The following is a 25,672-nucleotide window of genomic DNA, read 5'->3' as shown; positions in this document are numbered from 1 at the left end:
AATGGAGAGCTGGTCTTAGCATCAGGTAAGACCTGGATCAAATTGGGCCTCTGACATAAATTGTTTATATGATGGAGCAAATTACTTAAACTCAGAAATGCTCCGAGGGACTCTCTCAAAACTTTTAAGTTGCAAAGAAGAGGCTCATCTATATAAGAGGAGTAAGTTTCCTCATCTGGGAAGACAGAGAGACAGAGAGAGGAAGGAGGGAGGGAGAGAAGAAGAAAGGGAAGGAAAGAGGGAGGGGTAGATGGAGAGAAGAAGAGATGGAGGAAGGAGAAAAGAAGGAAGGAAAGAAGAAAGAGAGGAAGGAAAGAAGGGAGAAAAGGAGGGAGAAGAAAGGGAGGAAGGGAGGGGAGAAGATTCCCTACTCAAAAAGAGTTTTTTGCTTTCTAACAGAGAAGATAAGAAGCACAAATAAAAATACAGAAAGCATCATAAAATGAATACAAAAGAAAAACAAAGTAATTGGGAATAGCAGAGAACTAAAAATTGACTGACTCAGGAAAGACTTCACCTTGTAGTGGGTTCAATCAACCAAAAAGTATTATTTATTATGTGCCACAACTACTATTACTAAATAGCATTTATATAGCACATACTATATGCCAGGCACTGTGCTAAGTACTTTAAATTATTATTTCATTTAAACTCGGCATTCCTGGAGGTGGGTGCTATGATGATCCCCGTTTTCCAAATGAAGAAACTGAGGCAAATAGGGGTCTTCCTGATTACAGACCTGGAGCTCTGCCTATTTTACCACCTCACTGCCCAAAATACAAAGAATGAAGCAATTTCTATTCACAATGTGCTTACGTTGTAATGAGAAAGATAACAATTACAGATAGATATATACTGCATAAATATAAAGGGAATAAAGTTAAATACAAACAAAGTAGTTAAACACAAGATATTTGGGAAGTGGAAGTCACTAGCATTTAGGTAGATCAAGAAAGGCATTCGTGCAGAAAATGGTGCTTGGGCTATATATTTAAAAGTTGCCAAGACTTAGTTGGGGGAGGGGCAGAAGTCAGGAGAAAGGAGACAAAGGGAGAAAGGGGGAGAAGAAGGAGAGAAAGATGGAAGGAGAGAGAGAAGGGGGGAAAGGAAAAGTAAGACAGGTGGGAAAGAGAAAGAAACAGAGAGGAAAGAATGAAAGGAACGAGGGGGAGAGGAAGAGGAACCTGGGACAGAACCTTGAGTTCCAACCATAGTTAGGAGTTACTATATGGATGATGAGCCAACAAAGGAGACAGTGTAGGAGCAGTCAAGCAAGTTAAAATATTTGCAGGAGAGAAGGGTTATTCATCATTATGATTTCAACATGGTTACTCCATAACCCCATGAACAGAAACAACAAATCTTCCCCATACTAAGAAACTGTTCATGAACTGCTAGTGGACCAAAGGACATTCATCACCTGGAGAACAACCTTTGAATAATGAAGTGATTCTCCAAATTTAGCTAAGCTGGCCTTCAGAAGATTCATGTCCTCGAAGTCTGGTACAACCCTCAAGAATTCAGTTTCAGTGGCATTAAATAAGATATATGAGCTTGCAACTTACTGAATCAGAAGATGATCGATTTTAGTGGTGGGAGAAACTGCAGAGGTTTATGAGTCCAGCTCTCTTTATAGATGAGGAAACTGAGACCCAGAGCTGGTTAAGTGACTAGAGTAGAATTACAAAGCTCATGAGCATATGGGGCAGAATTCAAAACGAACCCGCCCCCCCCCCACATTCCACCCACTCTCCATTACACCACGATGCCATTGATATACCAAGAGCTAAAGCCCTCCTTAACACAAAAGGGAGGAAATGCTATTTAAGTTAGTACTGAATTAAAAATATGAAAAAAGAGAGAGAGATGAATGCCATGACAAAAAAAAAAAAAAAAAAGCATTGCATCATAGATTAAAAATGGAACAAGTATTCTTATAAAAATCGTTTAATTTGAAACCAAAGACACCAAACAGTCTCGCCATCCCCTTAGTCTACCCCCCTCCCAAGCACTTTATTTCAACTACATCACATGAACTTTCTGTCTAATGCATTAACTGGAGCTGCACAAAGCATTTCCAGAAATGGGTCTGAGGTCAAAACTTTGTCTACTAAGGAAATTAGGAGGAAATTGTAGGAGATAAAGCATAGCTTTGGGATCTGGCTTGTCTCCAGCGTTGTTCACTCTATTCTAATATTTTAAGAGGTAAGGAAAAAAAGAAGAAAAAGGAATGCCCTGAGGTAGCTGTCATGACCATTATTTCACTTAATGTACATAGTGAGTGCTCATATGATTGCCCTCTCCTTCCTTTCATTTCTTGGTATATCAGAAAAATAGTATTCCAGGCTAATTTATCTGTCTTTCAGTTAATACCAGAAATGAAAAAGACAATGGAAATTTAAGAATTTAAATATTGTAGCAGATCATATTATAAGGTAATTTTTCCAATACATATTTTTTTTTAATACTTCCCATATCCCAGCTAAAATTAAAACCCCTTTCTTTGAAAATAATAGCATTTGAAAGTATGGTAAACTGGCAGAATTCCTATAGCACTCCCCTACTCCTCCCCCCCAAGAAGTGCAAAGCATTTAAACATTCAGACACACAACCATGTCTGAGGTGAGTGTTACAGTATAGATGGAAAAAACAGACTGCATAATGTCCCCCCAAAGGTCACAAAGTGAATCATTGGCAGTCAGGATTAAAATTCAAAGATTCTGACTCCCAGGCTAACACTCAGACCACTTGGCTACAGCGTCTCCCTCGTGGCAGCTCATTTATCAACTACAAATAAATTCCTCATTTTTTTTCCTAAACAAGGGCAGTGCATTTCAGAGAGGAAGACAGGACTCTGTCCATTTTAAGAATTCAGACAATGCAGCAAGTGTTATATAATCAATGGAACTTAGACCAGCAATGGCAAAATAATCGAGAGAGCATTCTTTCCCACCATTCTCCATGATGTAATTGTATACACTTCTGGCACTATTTCCTAACATTACAATTTGAATGCTCTTGTCTGCCCGAACCTGGACTTTTAAAGAAAAGGCATCCATAACATAACACTGTCAAAGGCAATTCAACAGAACTATTTTTAAGTAAAATATTCATATATATATATATATTCATGTAATGGAATATTTAATCCACAAATATGAAGTATACAATGAAATACAGTAAGATGCACAAGGTGATGCTGAGTATAATCCAAAGAACCAAAGCTATAGTTTTTAGTCAAATGAATACTATCTATTTTTAAAATATTTGATTGTGAACTCCTATAGAGCAAAGACTTTTTTTTGCTTTTCTCTGCCTCTTTAGCTGTCTAGGAGGGCAGGTAGATGGAGCAGTGGATAGAATCAAGAAGATCTGAATTAAATCTGGCCTCAGACACTTAGCTGTGTGATTCTGATTGAGTTGCTTAAACTTCATATACCTCAGGAAATGATAAAATCACTCACCTCCCAAGGTTGATGTAAGGATCAGTTAGTGAAAAATATAAAGCCCTTAGCAGAGTGCCTGCATATATTAGAATCTTAATAAATGCTTGTTTCCTTTGCCAATGTTTAGCATAGTGCCTGGCAATTGGTAGAAATCTAAAAAATGTAAATTGACTTGTCTTTAAAAAAACTCAGACCAGGAGGAGACAAAAAATTTTTTCCTTGCTTATTAATTCATTTGACAGTATTCTCTGAAAGGCTAAGAGGTTTTTTCACTTGGTAATTAAATTTTTTTTAATGCTCCCCTGAAGATGGAGATACAAAGGACCAAAATTAGTGCAGAAACAAGAATATGGCTATTTCTAATTCAACAGTTTTAGGGCTGGATCTATTCAGGTAAAATGCAGCTAAAGTTGATCTACCATTTCAGGGATCAAGAGATACAAATACAAATCAAGCAGCAAATCATTAAGTGCCTACACTACTATTCTTTTTGTTGTAGTTCAATTGTTTTTCAGTTGTGTCTGACTGTTCATGATGCATCTGGGGTTTTCTTGGTAAAGATATTAGAATGGTTTGCCATTTCCTTCTCCAACTCATTTTACAAATGAGGAAATTAAGGCAAACAGTTTTAAGTGACTTGCCAATGGCCATACAGCTAGCTAGAAAGTGTCCAGAGCTAAGAACTGAACTCAGGTCTTCTTAATTCCTGGCCAACACCCTATCTACCGAATTATCTAGGTGCCATTATTATTGTTAAAGTTGTGTTAATGTAGAAAAATCTTTTTAAAAATAAATTATTTTGATATTTTAGTGTTAGATATTGTTAAAAATTTTTATTTTGACCATTTTTGTGGTTCATATAAAATTTTTGTTATCTTAATTATCTGTGAAAAGTAGTGTGGCACAGTGACACTAGCATCCTATTTATTCCACCCAAAGACACTCCATCTTCTGGTTCCCAACATTTTTATTGGCTATCCCCCATATTCACTTTGTTCTATTCCAACTACTAACTTCTTGGTTTCCTTTAAAAGTCCCAACTAAAATTCCATCTTCTAATAGGAGCTTCCCTAACCTTTCTTAATTCCAGTATCTTCCTTTTCCTATTGATTTAGTATATGCCTTGTTTTGTCTGTATTTGACTGCTTGTTATCTCCTGTAACAGATAGTAAACTTCTGGAGGGCAGGGATTATCTTTTGTCTCAGACACATACTATCTATATAACCAAGAGCAAATCATTTAACCTTGCCCTAAATAACTATGATGATAAAGTGCAGATTAGTTAATTGTGGTGTTTGTTTTCAAGATTAATGAAGTCAAAGGCTCAAGGACTGCCTTTAGGATTCCTCTTCCTAAATACTAAAAATTTCGTATTTTTAAATACAGTAAAAAAAAAAAAAAAAAAAAAAAATATCTATGTCTACTTCAAAGGCTTTGGTTTTCCTTAAATCACTGAAATTGAAGTCAGAAATTAGGGCCCAAGTCTGAACTCTGATTACTACTTTGGTGAATAAGATGAAGCTATTTAATTTTTTTGGCTCTAGTTTCTAAATCTATAAAATGGGAAAGGGGAGTGATCTCCAGGATTCCTTTCCAGTAGGAAATTATAAAATATCAAACAGCAACTATTATCTGATATTCCACTAAACATCCAAGCAATTGACTGCAACAGAGATGTTTACATAAAAATAAACAGCCATTCCTATTATTAATCTTAACCCAAGCTTTTATTTTCTTTCTGGATTACTTTTCTATCCTACTATATATTAGTCAAGAAAATATGAATTTAATAACAAAAAAAAATTCATTTTCAGTGGCTAAAGTACTGGGCCTACAGTCTGAAAGGCATGAAAGGCACATCAGGCCTTAGACATTTATTAGCTATGTCTACATCGGCAAATCAATTAACCTCATTTTCCTCAACTGAAAAAAGATATATTAATAATTGTGAGGATCAAATAAAATATTTGTAAAAAGAACTTAAGGTACCACATGAATTCTTATTCCCATCTCTTCCTTCCCTTTCCCCCTTTTATAAATTTGGCATAAGCCAAGCTTCAAATAGAGAAAAAGTGTCAGATTTGGGTTTGAAAAGGAAAAAAACAAACAAACAAAAAAAAAAAACCCTTAATTTTTTTTTTCTACCAAAACATTTCTATTTGTAGATTCTTATGTATATTTTAAACAAGGTAACTAACCAATGCACATAGAAGATCCACAGCCTCCAATACAAGTTCTTGGTGCCCAATTCGTGTGACACCTAGTTCCTCGAGATCCTGGTGGGAAATCTGCAAAAGTTGTTCACCATTTATTTTCTCCCGTTCAAATTTATGGACATACTGCTGGAGGCAATCATCCAACCCTAGCAAAAGAAATAGGGAATGATTAGAATCTCTTCATTCACATTTCCATACATAAATCAAGCTAATGATCACTAATCACAGCACTGCCATTCTAAATTTTTACCTGTTTGCCACACTCATTCTTTAGAATTTTCTTAAAAAAAAAAAAAAAGCCCACCATTAACAAAAAACACCTTGTTCAAGAAGAAGTGTTTGGAAGTTAGCTTTTTTTAAAACTGATTTTAAGTCAAGAAGTCTAAGGGCTGGGACAGGATCATTTGAACCTTAGAGAAAAAGAACTTCAGAGATTATCTAAATAAATTCATATACCCTCCCCAATTCCTGTTTTATAAAAAATTAAACTGGGAATCAGAGAGATTAGGGAACCTGTTGAAGAGTCACTCCTATACAATAAATGCACTGGACCCAGTGAAGAAAATCCTGAGTCCAAATTTAGCTTCAAACACTTAGTAGTTGTGTTCCTCTGGGCAAATCAGTTAATTAGCTGCTTCAATTTCCTCAGATGTAAAATAGAAAAAAAATAATAGCATCTACTTCCCACGGTTGTTGTGAAGATCAAATAATATTTGTAAAAACGTGTTACAAACTTCTTCTTTGTAATTACTATTATTACTATCATTATTAGAGACAGAATTTGAATCCAGTTCCCCTGACCCTAGAATCAATATTCTGCCCCTCTCCCAAAGGGACAGAATATGATATCTTATTTTAGCTTGTGATTCTCCCAAAATCATATTGCTAAGGAACAAATCACCAATCATTTATACACTGTAATACAAAGAAAGGTTTCTGCTCACAATCTAATAATATCAGTTGTATATAACTCGTCAGGAGACAACCTGCAAGTTATATACAAACAAGATATATGCTTTGTAAATTGAGAGTGATCACAAAAAGACACTAACTTTCAGACAGATCAAGAAAGGTTTCTTGTAGAAAGTAAAATTTTAGCTAAGATTTGAAGCATTAAGTTAATATTATTAGGTTAAGGGAAATCTTAACTCTAGCATAAAACAGAATAGTACAATGGATAGAGATTTGTCCTTGGTGTCAAAAATTCTGATTCCAAATCCTATTTGAATCATGTACTAGTACTAAGGGAAGAAAAAGTCACTTACTTAGTCTCCCAAATCCTCCCTATGCTTGCTTGTGAAGAAAGAGCTTTGCAAACTTCAAAGCAAGCACAATATTGTCAAGATATTGGGAGATAACCTGTTGTCCAGAGCTAAGGTCCAGGAAGCAGGCTATGATGCCCTGAGCTTGGAATAACAACAATCCTTTGCGCTCACATTCGGGATGATCTCACCCTCTGGCAAAAATCACAATTACTATATTGCTTTGACCAGCACCAGGTGTTCTATGAACTTTAACAAGCATCAAACAGTACCCATGCCTCAGGAAGTTCTGTTACGAAACAAAGTTGTTTGATTGTTGCTATTACCCCTCACTGTCAGGGACACAGCTCACTGTGTAGCCATTTAGTATAAGTATTAAGATTTACCCGCATTCCTCATTTCCCCCTATTAGAGGGGAAATGTACCCCAGCACATGTGTGTCTAATGTGTCCCCCTACTTGCCAGCTATTTCCCAAACTCTGAAATTGAATTTCTGTTGGATTCTCGACTTTCCTACTATGCTCTGTTTAGCTCCAGTCACGTAAAAGGCTGGTTCTGTCCAGTTGACAATATATATGTGAAATATGATTATTTGACCCTCTTTCCCAAACTGAAAAATAATAGACTGAGGGTGGACTAGATGATTTCTAAAAAAATTATTTGTAGCTTTAACTCCTATAACAGAACTTAAATTTTAAAAAAAGGAACTATCCATTTTCCTTGTACAAGAATATTACAACTCATATTTCTTACAACATATAACCTACTTACTATGATGACTTAAGAATCTTTTTTGCTAGATGAGATGTATGTTGGATGGTCTCCAAATATACTCATTGAAATGTTCTCAACAGAACTGGGTATTACATGGTTATAACCAACATGGAAGTGGTCTATAAAAGTCTTCTTGTATTACAAGAAAAATAGCTATTAGGAGAATCATAAAATGTCCTCTCGCTTACTTGCATGAAAGATGAGGAATTGAGTTTGGAATTAATGATTCCCATAATTCTTGATGAATTCAGAACAAGCCTCAATATGGATTAACTAAGTAATAGAAACAATACAAGTTTCTCTCATATCCACATTACTGGATGTAATTAGAATCATAGTTTGAAGTAACTTTGGAGAAGATCAATTCCAACTGCCTAATTTTATAGAATGAAAAAAGAAATAGCAACCATTCCAATATCTTTGCCAAGAAAACCTCAGATGGGTTCATGAAGAATCAGAAATGACATAAAACAATTTTGTAGAAAAAAATCAAGGTATAAAAAGGGGAACTATTTTGCCCAAAGTCACATAGGTTGTTAGTTAATGATACTTAAAAGTCAAAGTTTCCAAATTACTTTCTTGTTTAATGTTTTTTTAATGACACTACACAGCCTGTATTTTTAAAATAAGCCAACCAACAACAACAAAAAATCCACATGATTTTATGAACAGTAGAGGTATAAAATGGAAGCAAAGAACAAGAGACAAAAGCAAAGTCAACAAGCATTTCATAAGTACTTACTTGTAAATGGTCATGTTAATTTTAACAGTATATAGTGTTATTTTATAACATAAAATTACATTCTGCAGCACAAAACTGAATCTTACTAAAGTATAGGAAATGACTTAATCCTTTTAGTTCTTTAGCTAAACAGGGTCAGTTTTATACTGAAATGGAAATACCTTTAAAAATTTTTGGCAGAAAAAACCATCTTGGCTACATTTTACATGAGTCAGCTACATCTGAAAATTAGTGACCATATTCCCATTATTGCATTTCCCATCAACTGGATAATGGTAAAACAAACTGTGGTACATGAACATAATGGAATATTCCTGCCTTATAAGAAACAATGAAAATGAAGGATTCAGAAAAGTGTAAGAAGATTTATACCAACTAATAAATGCAGCTAAAAAAAAGCAAAACCAGGAAAACAATATGCACAATGATTACAATAATGTAAACAAAAACAACAAAAACTAAGCTGAATGTTAATTATAATAACCAAACAACTTTGGAAAAGAGTTGAAAAATGTATACATTCATGTATACACACACAGAGACACACACACACACACACACACACACACACACATACACACCCTTCTCTTTTTTGAGATGACTGAGGAACACTGAATATGTCATCAGGCATAGCAGATGTTAGTACAATGCATGTTACAAAAGGAGAACTTAACTACAGGATCATGATGTACTTTCAAGCTCTTACAGCTTACCCTTGGGAAATATACCTGACCAAAGACCAAAGCAAACCATCACATCCCTGCAATGACATATCACTGACAACTTGGAATAATGACAAATTTGGGGGCCTCCAATATCATCAGTTCCTCACACTGATTTCTTCAGTAAAACTTAGGTGACTCAGGAAAAGGGTTCTATGTAGTTTATAAATTATACAACTACAAACAAATCACCTGATATGGTTTCCCCACTTGTATAGCTAATGATAAGTTGAGTTAACAAAAGATGGTGATAGCAACTCTTTGATGTTTCAGTTACTTTCTAGTCTCAAGTTTAAAGCAGGTCATTTCCACACACAGTGAAACTCAAGTTAAATGATAAGCAAAAATGTGAGGTTTTTTTTTTTTTTTTTTTTTTAATGGATCTTGGGCTCTTGATACAAGGCATTCTTAACCTTTATTGAAATCCAATTTCAACTTTGTTATTAATAATAAGCAAATAAAAAATAAAAAAATCAGCTTAAAGAGAAGTTATAGAAAATGTACTAAAATTAAATACCTGGAGCTTTTCTTCATTTTTCATGTATAAGGGTTATTTATATCAGATAACTAATTAGGTCACAACCAGACAACAGATCTGTCTCTTAACTAACTGGAAACTAGTATCTAGACTCCAACCTCTTCAACTTTCAATTGTCTGCTATGTGGAGTGCACAGAACTATGACATAGTTAAACCTCAGCCTATCAGATGTTCTTTAAAGTCTATTCTTCTATAACCCACAGAACAGGCACATAACTTTGGGATCCTATTTCACGTCTTATACCTGAATGTCAAAGCCTTATCTATTTTCCCACCACTCTATAGAAAACTTTTGACTGAATTTTTTTTAAACTGAGGTACTCCTATCCAACTTAGATATTTTATGACCCTCTGTGTCAACAACGAATAAAAGCAAATGTCTCCCTCTAGACATCTGCCTCATCAAATCCGTTTGAATTTATAAGACTTTAGAGCATTATTTTCTATTTTTAGAAACCTCTGAAAGTCACAAAAGCAAAGTCAACTTTTGATTCTCTATGCTTAAAGCATGGCATACAAGGACACAGATAAAACCCAAAACTTACTGATATTTGACTTTAGAGTGTGTTTTATTTTATTATAACTCAAATGTGTCAGTTGCTATGGAAAATCATAATATTTTAGAATCATATAATCAAGTCACATTGTAAGGAGGTACCTAAAGAAGAAAACTTTTTGTTAACTCTCTCCCTCACTTCCCATAGCTCCCTGTGACCCCTTTCATGCTTGGAATGAACAGGATTATCTCTGACATTGAGACTCAAATCTCTGCCCTTAGCATTCCACAGCAATCTATGTGCCTAAATAAGAGTAAATAGAAGTAATATGATATGTACATTGAGGTAATCATTCAGAATAGAAACTAATTTCTAAAATTAGTTTAAAAAGAAAAGGAACAAGAGATGTATGTATTCCAATCTGGGCATTTCCCCTGATTTGTGAGTCTTAATCTGAATATCTTGAAATATGTTTGTTTGAGGAGATGGTTTGATATAATAGAAACCTGAACACTGACTAGTTTTAAAATCAGCAAACCTACTTTCTAGATGTGATAGTCAAAGCTGTATGACTGTGGAAAGTCGTTTCAACTCTATACTTCAGTTTCCTTCTCCATCAGGCACAATAATGTTTCTTATGTCCTATATTGGAGAGTAGTTATAGACTCTAAACCATACATTGAGTTTTTCTTTTACATATAAATTAAGTATTTTATTTTCTATACTACTTGTAATTATACAGATAATAGCTTAGGTTCTAATTGACTTTGCTGTACCCAAGTACACTGTTAAAATGGCTTGGGCTTTTACTATGGTAACTATTAGATCAGTCAATCAAGAAACATTTATTAAGTGTCAGACATAGTGCTAAGTGATCATATTAGGCTAAATCGATGTTTTGTTTGCAAAATACCTGTTTCTGTTAAGAACCCAGGTTAAAAAAGAATATTGTATCATTCACCCAAAAAGAACATTAGAAATGTCTATAAGCCAGTATGGTGACAATGCAAGCCTATAGTGTAAAACGCAGCTGAGAAACTTACTTTGAAGATAGAAAGAAGGATTTACGAAACCTAATTATTATTCTGGAAGACGAAAGACAAAGGTGAATTGAACTGAGTGATTCCAGTAAGCAGCAAGGAAGGGTCAAATTGGTATTCAATATCTGCTAATTTATAATACTAACAGTAATTGGCTACAGACACAGCAAGGAGGCTGAGCAACAGAGTAAAAAGCTTCATTTTCTACATACACTGTTTTATTATGGATATGTTTAGTTTACTTTTTTTAAAGTGAATTTAATTAATTCCTTTTTTGATCTTTTAAAGTGGTCAGTAGAGTACAGAACCCTATTTTCTCTAGCTTTTTGAGGCTAAAAACTCTTTAACCTCCACATGAATGTGACAACTAATCCTTTGATGTCAATTACAGGATGCAAAAACAAAGCACATCCTTACCTCCTTATATCTTACCTAAAAACTCACCCTTGGACAGATTACACAGGTAAGAACAATCATGAAATTAATTAGATGTGCCTTCACTGATATTTATAGTTTCAAGCCTCATTATATATCAAAGTAAGATTCTTTATTACCGCTGTGAACAAGGTGAGGATGTTGGCTGAACCTAATGCTCTCTCATAATAAGTAGAATCTGATTCCTTGGAATTTTACTATGTTTAATTTTCATATCCGATTAACTTCATCTCAGTTTACTGAGATTTTTTTTCATCTGCAACAACCAAGAAACCAACTCTATATTTGAATTAAGAACAATGCCCTTGTTGGTCATGGCCTAGGATAGGTAAAATTCATTTCAATCGCCTTCACCTTCTTCTACAATGTTGTACAATGATCACAGCTAATTATTGTTTCTAATAATATACAGCAATATTCCAAACCAACAAAGACAGTATTCTTTCTTACTAGAGCAGCAAAGTGAACTCTTACTGTTTCCTGGAGCAAAGTTTCTGGTCCTACAATTGATTCTATGTTACCCATTTCTTTTTAGTTATTTTCCCAGGTAAACATCAAGTTGAGCCAAGGCCACAAAATCGGATGTCAGAATACTTTCTTTCATACTATTTCCCCAAAAGTACAAATAATTCCCATGCCAGAAATTCAGGAATTGCTTAAACATTTAGCTTTATGATATTTTCACTTCTCCCCATAGCTGTCACTCAACACCCACACCATCAAAATTATAGGACTATCAACTATTTTTATAATTCTAATATGAAATCCCAAATCAAAAATCTCTATGCATAGAAAAAAAACAAACCACTTCTCCAATGAAGAGTGCAAAGAGGTGTCAATACTCCTAGTGCACCTAAAACAACTGTGCCTCTGAGATAAGACAGTATTTAACTACAGGATGAATTCATTCTTCATTGGATTCCAGGCCTCCCATCATTCAGGAGATAGGATTTTTGGGATCAAGATCAACAACAACAACAACAAAAAACCCCCACAGATCTAGATTCCTAATACTCAGAATTTCCCTGTAAAATAATTACAGAAAAACTTTAATCTTGTTTCTCTATAAGAAATTTATCCAATTACATAGTGAGGGGAGATGTTCTTTTAAACTGTGTACTGTGTGCTAAGCAGGAACAGAATAATGCTACAATTTACTGCAGTACTGAAAACTGAATTAAAGCTCTCACATGCTTAAGAAAAATTATCTAAATAGTCCTGAATGGTTAACAGAATTATAAACAAGAGATTTAAAGTTAAAATTGCTTAGTAGTGGCAAGAGAATAAGCAAAAATCAAGAAGTTTTCCACCTTCCTCAGAACAACTGCTTTTTAGTCATTTGGCTGCATCCAACTCTATGTTAGATCAACAAAAGTCCATGGGGTTTTCTTGGCAAAGATATGGAGTAGTTTGCCATTTCCTTCTCCATTGCCCTTGTTTTACAGATGAGTAACTGAGACAAATGGGAGTTAAGTGATGTTATTAATAAATAATAATGATATTGATTAATATTATAAATAATAAATTTATTAATAAATGACAAATAAGCATCAGCTACTTTTCCTCATCATTAAAGACTTCTGAAACCAGAGCACTATAAATGTCACCTATTATTCCTATTAGCAATGACTTTTGAGGTATACTGTTCTTCAGAAATTTGACTTCTGGGAAGGTATCTTCTAAAAGCAAAAGTCCTCATTGAATGTCACCTTCCAAGCTGGGTTTTTGTTTGTATTGTTTTTATATTACATTAATGAATGACACATAACTTGAAATATAACTTTAAAACAGCAGATCTGTAAGATGTTCTCTGGACAGAATAATTTAATTTAAGGAAGTAAAAATAACAGGTATAGTACAAACAGCTCAAGGATTCAAATAACCAAAATATCAGAAATCAGATAAAGTTTGGCCCTCACAAGAAGTTTCTGAATGGCTAAGGAACGCAACTTAGCTGAAATTTCAACCAGAAAATTTTGGCTGCCAAAATTATCATGCTTTTCACTTTTTCCACCTTCTGTATGGCTTTGAATCTTTTTAAGAAGTGACATGTTTCTCCTCTACCTGAAAACATCACAAGGGTCACAGTAATTGATACTGAGGGATAAAAATGCTTGGGTGTTTGCACCTGAACCTTACTTAGCCCTAGCACAGTATCCATGGGTAACTGGGACCCCAGTGGCTTCTCCATCAACAGAAAAGAAAGTTTTCTCAGTTTCATTATCAATTCTGGCTGATCGTGGCATCAGCTCTAGTATCAAAGTATTTAAAATTCTGGTTTCTCATGTTTTCTTGACTAATAAGATATCTGAATACAGTTTTTTTGTGATTCAGTGGATGCCAGTATAAACTTTGACTTCCCAAAATTGCACTGAAAATCTCCACATGATCTTCCTGGGTTGGTGGTATTGATTACTTTGGTCTTTTTCCTCCTTCTCTCAGCCAGCTTCCAACTGGGAAGATCCATACCCATCACTGAACCATCTTTTCCACTTTTCTTTCAATTATTTTGAAAACTTCAGAAAAAAATAATCTTTAAGTCTGTATCAGTCCCATTAAGTTAGTAATCTTGGAGTTCTAGTATCAATCAACTGGCAGAAATGGTAAAAATTAGCAAAGTATGACAACAGGGAATAACTTGGCAAATATGCAGAGGGTTCATAGAAGTGAACATTGTATTTTCGATACTGCTAGAATGGAAATTCAAGAAAGCTGAACCCTACGCTTGGCTCAGCAAACAGCTTCCTATTGTGACTCTGAACAAATCATTTCCCTTACAGTTCATTGCTTCCATCTATAAAATAATCATACCTTACTACCTAATACTTATAAGATGCTAATGGAATTAAACTGGAATTACATTTCAGTAGAATATAAGCTGTTTGAAGGCAGGAGCTATGTTTTGTCCTTTTGTCCCCAGTTCCTAGTACAGTGCCTTGCATAAAGGATTTTGATAAATGGTTGTTGAATAAACATCGAATTACTTACAGATCTTGAGCTACTCACAAGACGAGAAATACAAAAATGTTAACAATGCCTTTTGCCATTTCATATTTTAAAATGTGCATCCAAAAATATAATACATGTCGTGGAGATAGAAGAACTGGCAAATGATTGGACCTATGAGTCTCTGATATTTCAATGCTGATTTGGAAGTATTCTCTAATGAAGTGCTCCAGGGATCTGTTTTTGGTCCTATGATGGCCAATATTTTAATTATTGGGATTAAGGGGCACTTAAGGGAAGGGGCAATTAGTATAATGAACAGTTGAATAAAGACAGTGTGACTAGCTAGAAACAGTTATTCTTAATCTGTTGTCTGCAAACTATTCTGGTTTTTTAAAATTTTTTATTGTATTTATGTGTATATGTTATATAGCTATATACATACACACATATAAGTTATATATATGTAAATACTTCTGTAATGTTATATATTTCATACACTTAAAAACATTATTCTGAGGAGTCCATAGACTTCAACAAAATGTCAATGAAGTGACAATCATGACACACAAAAAATGTTAATAAACAGTAAACTAGAACAGCAGCCTGAATGAAATATCTTGACTTGCATGTGAATAGAATGTAAATGAGGCAGAATTATGCAAGGTCATCATCTTTATTCTCTCTTTCAATCATCAAGGTCCAATGGCAAGATAAAAGTCAAGATACTGCAATGATTCAGCAAGTAGTAGGATGACTTTCATGTCTTTGATGTCTGAGCAAGATCTAAGAATGCCACAGTATCTGTTTTAGCCACCTTAATGGCCACTGGAACAAACTATTCTCATCCAGTTTGGGGTAGATATTCTCATAAGTCACCAATAACATTTGAGGTCTGTTGGTTATCTTCAACCTGGTTGAACTCCATGATTTTACCAAGACATGGTTGCTGTACAAGTTCTATTTCACTACATATCTTAAGTTTATATAAAGTTTAAGTTTATATAAAAAAAATAACTTTACAAACACAAGATGGAAGAGGTAAGACTGGACAACAGCTCATCTGAAAAAGACAAGAGTTTTAGTGAACTCCAAGTTCAACAAGTGTGACGTGACAACTCCTCAAAGTACTAATGTGTTTTTAATCTCAAATAAAAGGCACTATAAACTAAACATGAAGTAATCATTTTCTAATGGACTCTTCCCTGGTCAGTCCACATCTACAGTAACCAATTCACTTTGAACTATATGAGTATGTCTTGTCTTTAAAAGGTCACTGCAATGTGTTCTAAAGAGAACAAAGAAGGTGGTGAAAAAGGCTGAATCCTTCAAGAAATGATCTAGGAACTGGAGATGTTTAACTTGTCAAAGAGGAAATTTCGCATCAGAAAAGAGCTAAGAATAATGGGTAAAAGAGAGGCATATTCCTATATGACATATAGAAAAACTTCCTGCAAAACCTGTCTAAAAGTAAAATTAGCTGCCTCAGGAGGTAATGGAATAGTCTTGCTAGAACACTGCAAAGCAAAATCTGAACAAGCACTTGTTGGGCTCTATTAAAGGAGGCTATTATTTAAGTATGGACTGAATTAGAGCATCTCTGATAATGTATCTTTGTTTTCATGTTAAAATTACAAAGGAGATATCAGCAAAAAAACAAGATGATCCCCTTAAGACTAGCAGAATCTTAGAACTAAGTCCTTAGGCAAGATAAGCACGTTCTGGGCTTTCTTTTTCTTGTTTATAAAATGAATCTGGACTATATGTTCTCTGAGGTACCTTCCAGGTTTATAAAATATCAAAACTGGAAACAATGTTATATAGCTGGATTTCTATCTTGGTTTTGCCGGGACCCTAAACTAGAGATTGAGTCTAAAAACATTCTCTGATAGGCTAGGCTCTAAATTTCACTAATTCTTAATCTTGCCCTTATGAACAAAATTAAACTCTTCCCATAGGTTGCCAACAATAAGGAGGAAATAAGGTACAATGTTTCAAAAGATCATTTGATGACAGTCACAGCAGGACTTAAGTTTGCTTCTTCCCACCTCTTACTAGGTTACTTTGTAAGCTTGGGCAAATCAGTTGATCTCTCTGGGTTTCAGCTGCTTTTGCTTTTTTTTTGTTTTTTTTTTTTCCCTTTTGATCCGATTTTTCTTATGTTTAGAATAATGGCACACGTTTAATCTATAATGGATTACTTACTGTCTAGGGAAGGAAGGAGAAAAAATATGGAACACAGGGTTTTGCAACTGTGAATGTTGAAAACTATTTTTGTCTGTATTTTGAAAAATAAAAAGCTATTATTATTAAAAATTAAATAAAATTTAAAAATTAAAATGAGAAAGGTTAAACTAAGTGGTATTTCAGATCCCTTTCACCTCTAGATCTCTTATGAGATAGTGAGTAGATAGTGGGGCAGGGAACAAAGACAATGACTTCTTTTAAATCAGGATGTAATGATTTATATCATTTCAGGGACATCCATTCTCAACTTATTTCCTTTTTATTTATTATTTTTTTTCTGAGGCTGGGGTTAAGTGACTTGCCCAGGGTCACACAGCTAGGAAGTGTTAAGTGTCTGAGACCAGATTTGAACTCTGGTCCTCCTGAACTCAAGGTTGGTGCTTTATCCACTGTGCCACCTAGCTGCCCCTTATTTCCTTTTTAAATTGAAATATTTAAGAAGAAAATAATACTTTCAGGGAAATCTAAGCTTTCACTTTCTTAGATTAAATAAATTTAGTGTCTATGAACCACACCTGAAGTTAATTAAGGCATTCCAAGTTTCCTGTGTGTCAATAAGAACCTGAAAAATGAGACAAAGAAACAATATGACTTGAGAAGGAAAATGATAGGTAGGTCTTCAATGCAGGTCAGTACAGACCCATATACCTCCAGGGCTTTAGAAACAAAAATATGTCTGTGGTGTACTTATTGCAGAGAACATCCCTGTTCATTCTATCATGTACTGACCTGCTTTTTAGCATAAAAACAAAAACAAAGGAAACACTTGTACTGCAGTAGACACACACATACATGCAAAAGCAATAATGTGGACCAAAAAGTGTAATGAGGGGTGATTAGTTAGTTTTTAGGAGCAGAAGAAAGAACATTTAATTATTTTTCACAAATCTGAAAAGTGCTGGTATGTGATGGAGTACAGTCAAGAGCAAGGTTTCTTGTCCTTTTTTGTGGGTGATAGACCCCTTTGGACAATCTAATGAAACCTAGGGACCACTTGTCTATATAATGCTTCTCCACTTCTGCCCCGTAGCTGCTCCAGAATCTAGTGACATTTCATAATTTGCTAAAAGTGAAACATCTGTCATACTTTGAAGGAAAGGAAGCATTCCTAAAAGCTTAAATTTACTATGTCCAAGTCATTGTATAGATTTCTTAAACATACACTATGGGCTCTGCATGGTGACACATACCTATCATTACTATTGTTAATAAGGCTGAGAGTGGTGGTTCCACTTGAACTCCAGAGATCAGAGCTATAGTATGTGAAGTTAATTCAGTGTCCACACTAAGTCCAATGTCATTACAGTGGATCCCTTGGAGCAGAAGGCAAATCGGTCTAGATAAAAAATGGAGCAAAAATGATTGTGTGCAAATCAGGAGTAGGATCACACCTATGAATGGTTTCTGTACTCTAGCCTGAACAAAATAGGGAGTCCTAGTCTCCCTCTTCCCCCTTCACATAAAAAAAAAGAAGAAGATGCTATGGGATTTAAAAGGCGTAAGTTAAACAGGTGTTTTGAGAAGAGAGTATACAAATGGAGAAGAAATGGTTCTTCTCACCACAAGATATATTGCTTAAAACTGATAGGTCAGATTCCTAAGCCTTGACCCTTGAAATGCATTCAACTAGACATACTAATAGTTAAAAGGTCATGGGAAAGGGTATTTTATCTTGTTAAAATAACCAATTCACACATATGGAAAATGTTTCCTATAGAAAAACATGATCTTGCCAAAAGTCATAGGTTTGAGCCTAGCAAGGAGTAAATGATAATAAAGCTACGAGCTATTCTTAAATGAGCCAATTGGTTTTGGAGAAAATAAAAATCCTTTTGTCTCCAGCCAATAGGCTCACAATTTTGTGCCACTGGTTATAAGGAGGTAATGATCATAATGGTGTGGATGGCTCAATGAAAACCTTGGACACATTACTGAGGGGGAAAAAAAAAATCTCAAAACAGATATCCTTTTGATGGTAAATAGCAAATAGTTAACATTTTTGGAGTACTTTTTAATTTCTCAAAAAAAAAAAAAACAGTTGGCAGAAGAAAGCACTTAATAGTCACAGAGAGTGAATGACTATGTCTATACAGTTTTTTCATAGCATCGCTTTTAAATTAAAATCATCACCTGAGACAGTTCTTGTGAGATCTTCAGGAGGAAAAAAGGTTCCATTCCCAAAAAAGCATTTATTAAATGTTTACTGTGTGTCTTGTGTATACCTTATGTGCACATATCTGCTTGTTGTCTCCCCCATTAGATTGTGAACTTTTTCAGGAGACTTGTCTTTTGCTTCTTTTTGTACTCCCAGTGCTTAAGTACAATGCCTAGCACTTAGTATGCACTTAATAAATGCATATTGACTTCTTCTCAGACATGTGCTAAGATCTGGATACAAAGGCTAAAGTGAAGCACTCCCTTAAAATTGTAATTAATCCATGTATTTACATTTTAATAGAGGGCCTTCTTTTCTAATGATTTATATACATCATTGGTAAAATTGTGTCTAGCTGATTAAATAGTTTGAGTCAGGAGAATAAGTCAAATGCTATATAAAAATATCTCCTGAAAGGGAGCTGTCCCAAGTCAGGTGTATGGCAATAATAATACTAGGGCTACAATAATTCTCAGGCTTACTCTGTACTGAATCATTCAAAAGGCAGCTCATTGAACAGCTTTATAATCTAATAATCTACTCCACTTGACTGAGACATAGCCCATCCTCATGTTAACAAATTGTATTTAGCAAATTTCCAATAAAGCCTACTAAAACCAGAGCTTGTCCTCACTCTTGCTAGAGGCACCTGGCTCTTCAAGTTTCAACAAAAAACACTTTCAAAGGCCAATTTCTCTGAGCAAATAGATGTGAAGCACATTAAAATAAAGAGCACCTGCACAGCCCAGGCAAGTACAGACAGCTTGATTCATAATGGGACAAAGTGCCTAGATGGGCATTAGTGAAAGCAATGGTCCCAACTACAGTAAAAACACAATCATGTATTTGTGCTTAATTGCAACTCAGCATCCCCTAGACAATCCAAAACATCTATTATTTACAGGATAGATTAAACAGTGAGTGACAGCATAGTTCGGCATTTCTAAAATTTAAGGATAATTATTATCTGGCTTACATCATCTAAGCTTAATAAAACATTGAGCTCCATACTGTATTTTAAAACATAGGTGAGTCTTATTTTCAGAAATAAGGGGCCATTCAAACTGAATTTTATAGTAAAGTATACCATGAATAATACTGACACTAAAATGTTACAAATCAAAAAGTATAACATTTCACATTAACTACATAACTTGTACAAGTTGCCATCTCCTCTTTGAATCCAATAAAACCCACTTTATTTTTATTAGTAAAAACCCACATAAAACTGTGTAAATATATTCTAAATTTGAGTCTCCCTCTCTCAAGTCTGTCAAAATGAACAGGTCTGACCATGACACTATTAAAATAACTCCATTGGCTAGAGCTGGAAGGGATGTCAAAGGTCTAATTCAACTCCCTCATTTAACAGAAGAGAAAACTAAGGTAGAGAGAGGTCAAATGACCCAAAGTCACAATCAAGAATGAAAAGTGGGATTTGAACACAGATCTTCTGACTTCAGAACTTCTCCATGTATGGAATCCCTTACTTTCTTCAAGGCTCAGCTCAAGTCCTTTTTGACCCAACCCTCATCCCTTCAACTGCTGGTGTTTTTCACTCACTGTCACCTTGTATTTATTCTATATGTATTCATTGTATATGTATACACAAACTGCATATGCACACAAGCTAGCTATATATATAGATATATATATATATATACACACAAACATATATAAGAATACATACACACAATTTTACATGTATAAAATTAATAAATCAATAGTTGTCTCTCCCAACAGAATGTAAACTCCTTAGGAACAGTGATTATTTTATTTTGGTCTTTCTAATATCTGTTTCAGCATCTGTCACATACAAAGCACTTAAAAATGCTTGCTGATTGATAAATGCATTCCTAATATTATCTCATTTGATTCTCACAACAATCCTGAGAGGTAAGTGTTATTATCTCCATTTTACAGATGAAAAAATTGAGGCAAACAAATGTGAAGTGACTTGCCCAGGATGACATAGATAATAATAGTGAGGACAAATCTAAACTCAGGCTTTCTTGACTCTATCCACTGTACCTTCTAGCTGCCTCTAAGCTCAAGAAGAGAGTAGAAGATCTCTGGGATAGTGGAGGTAGGCTTCACAGAGTGTGTGAGACTGGATGTACAATATGTTATAACCTGGATATTAGAGAAAACATTCTCCTAAGAGTCTAAACCTCTCCCAAGCAAAGATCAACATGAAGGAAGGACTGAGTATAGCACATACAGAGATCATTAAGGAGACATCTTGATTGAAATGGGCACTTCATTTTGCAGAGCAGAGGCAAATAACATCAATCCTTCAGTTGGAATAAATTATAGGGGGTTTTAAGAGCTAAACTGGAGTTTGAGCAAGAATGGTATGATGAAAGAGGTATTTAAAGAAGATTAAGTATGCATGCATGGACTGAAAGGGGGAATCAAAGAACTGCTAACAGGAAGCTGTCATAGTGGTTGAGGAGTAAGGAAAAGAAAGCCTGGACTTGGGTGGTCTCTGTGGAGATAGAAATAAAAGAATGCTTAGGCAGAAGACAGACAGATGTGAAGATGGATAGAACAAATTAAAATAATTTGTTTACTGAATAGAAAAGGTAGACAGTGTCAAAAAATCACTCCATGAGTTAATGCAAATAAGTGAGAAAATGGGCACTGAAAGAGATAAGTAACCTAGGAGTAGGTTAGCTTATTTGGGAATATAGTAGCCAGCAAAAAGTGATGGGAAAACCAAGTGGACATGTCTGAAAGGAAAAGAGTAATACAGATTTGGAAATTATGAGTATAAAGTATATAGCTGAAGCCAAGAATATGTTTAAGCTTTACAGGGGACCAAAGCATGTCATAATTCAACATTTCATCTTTACCCCATTTCCACCCAAACCAATAAGCATCTATTAAGGTCTATTATGCCCACTGTGTTAGATAACCAACTCTGCCTGTTAGAATGCCTTTACTTAACTTTCTCCACCTGCTAAAATCCTTCTCCATCCTTTACATCTATCCCACCTATTTAATGAAGGGTTCTACAAAGGGGTGGAAGGGAGGAGAAAGAAGAAATGAAAGTATGCAATAAAAAAATATGCAATAAAAAGGTACTTTCTGCAAACAAAGGCTGGCAACTGCAGGAGTGCAGGCTGGTCTGGGTGCTCTATGCAAAATGAAGTTGCTTGGAATAACCAAAAAGTATGACTTAACTTTGACTATATAACTAGTACAGGTAAGTTTCTATTTCTCCTTGAATTCAATAAAACTCACTTTTTTTTTTTTTAGAGGCTAAAGTCCACATATGTGGACTGTGCAAATACATGAAGAGGTTTCTAAAGAGGAAATGACCATGTTCCAATTCCAGTATTTAGCATTTTCACAGACTGTCCCCCATTGCCTGGAACTTCTCCCTTCCACTGTCTCCTGGGTTCTTTTAAACTTTATTCAAAACTCTCCTTTCTGCAAGTAATCTTTCCCAGCCCTCCTCAATCTCAGTGCCTTCCCTTTATGAATGACTTTACACACACACACATATCAGAATACACATGCATGTGTATGTGGGTATATGTATACATGCACGTGCACATATATGTATACATATACATATATATACATAAACACACACACATATCCCTGTTAGGATTCTTACAAGGTCACTGGAATGGATAGAGACAATACTTATCTAATTTAGCATGGTTCAGTATGACTCTACAAGGAGATGTTATGGGCCAGAACTTGAAACAAGGTACTAAGTGGAATTGAGGAGACAATGGTTAATTCTAGTTTAGCATTGATTTAATCCTACAACAAATAATGGTTTCCTAGTGATGTAATGATTGGTATATACTCAGTGGGCAGCATATAAGCAAGAAGCTCTCAGTGCCAGAGAGGATTTTGGGAGATTCAGAGTCAGGATTCAGTCAAGGAGATTCACAAGTCGAGTAGAACGAAGGAAGACAGAGAAGTGGTGGCAGGCTGTCCTGTGGAGAACACTGAAACCAAACTGGAAGGCTTCCAGAAAACTAGCTGAGCCCCAAGAGGAGATAGGATTTGGAAAGAGAAAGTAAAGGATTTGGACTTTTAATCCCCGCCTGCATTTGGGATTATTGAAATTGAACTGAAACTAAGGTTGCCTCCAGAAGCTCCAAGAAACCTGCTCCCAGAGAATGATTACAATTTAGAGAAAAGAACATTACATATCCATTTGTATATAGTTGTTTTCATGTTGCCTCCTCAATTAGACCATGAACTCATTGAGAATAGATTATGGTTTTTTCCTCTTTGTATCTTCAGCAATATGCATACTATCTAGCACACAGAAAACATTTAATAAATGCTTGATGATTGACTATCTACCCAACTAAATTGCAACCTACCCCACCACCCCACTCTACCCCTCCAAGAAAGGCACTTGTTATGCCTTGTTTTTTGCATCCTTTATTAATCATTAAAAGTCCCTACAATATGGACCTTACCTTATCAATCCTATTAGAGAAGAGGTTCTGAGAAATTGGTTTAAAATTATCAAATGTGTTGGTTAACAATAAAAAGATATAAAAGCTTCTGCTTCTGAGTAAAAAATTCACACCTTTACTAAGAACCTTTAAACTCCTAAAATTTTATAAACTTTGATTTTCCAGTCTACAAGGGATTAAATGCCACAAATCAGAAGCAGTTTGTGTGTCTGCTAGAAGCAGGGCATTGACAGCAGCAAGAAGAAACAGCTGATTGCAAGAGAACAGGGAGGAAAAACTAGATAAAAAGCAGACACAGATGTCTGGTAACAGTTTGTCTCTGGACAGTTATATGTAGTGTCACCAAAGCTTTCCTGTTTTTTACCATAGTTAAATAATGTATGATCATGACAGCAAGAATAGGATCAGAGAAGATATTTAGAAAAGACCTCAAAAGCCACCAATCCAAACCTCTCATTTTACAAATGAGGAAACTGAGATCTAAGGCTCTGCAAATGAAAGTTATGGGAAATTTTAATTTAGCAATGTACAAATAATTACATTCAAATGGCTTTTTAAAAAATATGGCATTTTATATTTCTACCATTTTTAACATATATTGTTAAATACTTGTCATCTAGGGGAGGGGAGTGGGAAAAGAGGAGGAAAAACTGAAACACAAGGTTTTGCAAGGGCTAATGTTTCAGAATTATCTATGCATATGTTTTGAAAAATAAAAAGCTTTAATAAAAAATGTCATTTTAAAGGGGTCATTTTTAATATCTGGGAATTTTAGTTCTGTGGAACTCTTGCTTTTTTGGTTTGTTTTTGGAGGCAGTTAGGGTTAAGTGACCTGCTCAAGGTCACAACTATTGTCAAGTGCCTGAAGTCAGGTTACCCATACACTCCAAGGCAGGTACTCTATCTACCTGCCCAAGCTTTTCTTTTCTTTTCTTTTAAACAAAATTGTGCCTCCATACCACCAATATTTAAGGAAAAAGATAGATATGGTTGTAGTCTAGTATTGCTCTCAGAGATTAGAAAGTGGAGTGCCCACTTTTTCTGAAAAGTAGAAATCTCAGTTTCCCTGGAAGAAAGGCAGGAGAGATTCCTGAAATGATTATCAATACTTTTTGCAAGTCTCAGTCAAGATCCATGTGTTACAAACCAACTTATACATATATTTGTATAAAACAGACCAAATGCTTTGTTTATGCACTTATGCACTGTATGCACTTAAACTTCTCCAAAAGATAACATTATCAGTAAGACTGAAGTATAAGGGCTGCATTTCTATTAGCTTAACTAGGCAATTAAGAGAGCCAATAATGTGCTCCAGGCTTTCTTGTAATTTGCAAATATGTCCTGAAAACAATTCAGATAAACAAAAATACAATTATCACTAGTTTTCAAAAATGTGGCAACCTCAGGAGTATTTAGGACAGGCTCCTCTTCTTTCTCCTCAAAATATACCAATATTCACAGTCCATACCAAGTTCACTGCCCTCTTTCATTCCTAATGCAATCTGATTATCTATCAGGATTTAAAATATCTAACAAGCACTCACCACTGGAGAGTTTGACCAAACCACTGATCAGAAGATCAAGGAAAAGGTGGAAAATGTCTCACCACAAGCATTTATGGGGAATTATGAGATCAGACAGGATCATCAAATTTGGAAATAGAGAACCGCTTAAAGGTTATCTAATCTCACCCTTTCATGCTACACATAAATCCCAGAGAGACTTAGTAACGTAGGATTTGAATCCAGCTCCTCTGTCTCTATAGTTAGGGTTTTTCCCTACAGTAGTATGAAGCAAGGAAAACTGAAGTAGAGTCTCAGGTATCTGAAAGAAAAATGCAAATATACTGCCCAGGAAAAACTAGTAGGCCTTTGGGAGCAGATACAAAAGATAAGGCAAAGGGAAAATTGAAAATATATTTCAGGGTTTTTGTTTTGTTTTGTTTTGTTTTTAAGACTGAAGAAAATCAGGCATATCATGATTTTAAGGAAATCATGAAAGGAAAAGAAAAGAACATCAGTTTTTAGTTAGGGGTGGTCAGGAGAAAAGTATCTGTGCTCCTAAAAGAAATCAACATTCTTATTTACCATTTCACAACTGATCCCAGCTTTTACTGAGGGATGGCAGGGTGACAGAAAAGGGAGTATTGATTTATTGATACATTGGGTTTTTAATGTTTTTTAAACATTTGCAAAT

At 34.9% G+C, this 25,672-nt stretch overlaps 1 protein-coding gene across 1 annotated transcript in view; it reads right to left on the bottom strand.

The window, feature by feature from the left end:
- Positions 1-25,672, bottom strand: part of CNKSR3 (CNKSR family member 3) — a 97,839-nt gene that overhangs the window by 39,817 nt on the left and 32,350 nt on the right. Inside the window, exon 2 of the mRNA XM_074309471.1 lies at positions 5,646-5,809. Within this exon, the coding sequence (XP_074165572.1) occupies positions 5,646-5,809 (164 nt within the window). The remainder of the gene's footprint in view (positions 1-5,645; positions 5,810-25,672) is intronic.

The sequence above is a fragment of the Sminthopsis crassicaudata genome, chromosome 4 (genome assembly GCF_048593235.1).
Source record: "Sminthopsis crassicaudata isolate SCR6 chromosome 4, ASM4859323v1, whole genome shotgun sequence".
NCBI lineage: Eukaryota > Metazoa > Chordata > Mammalia > Dasyuromorphia > Dasyuridae > Sminthopsis > Sminthopsis crassicaudata.
Note: the sequence above shows the minus strand (reverse complement) of the source record. Positions and strands in the feature narration are given on the sequence as shown.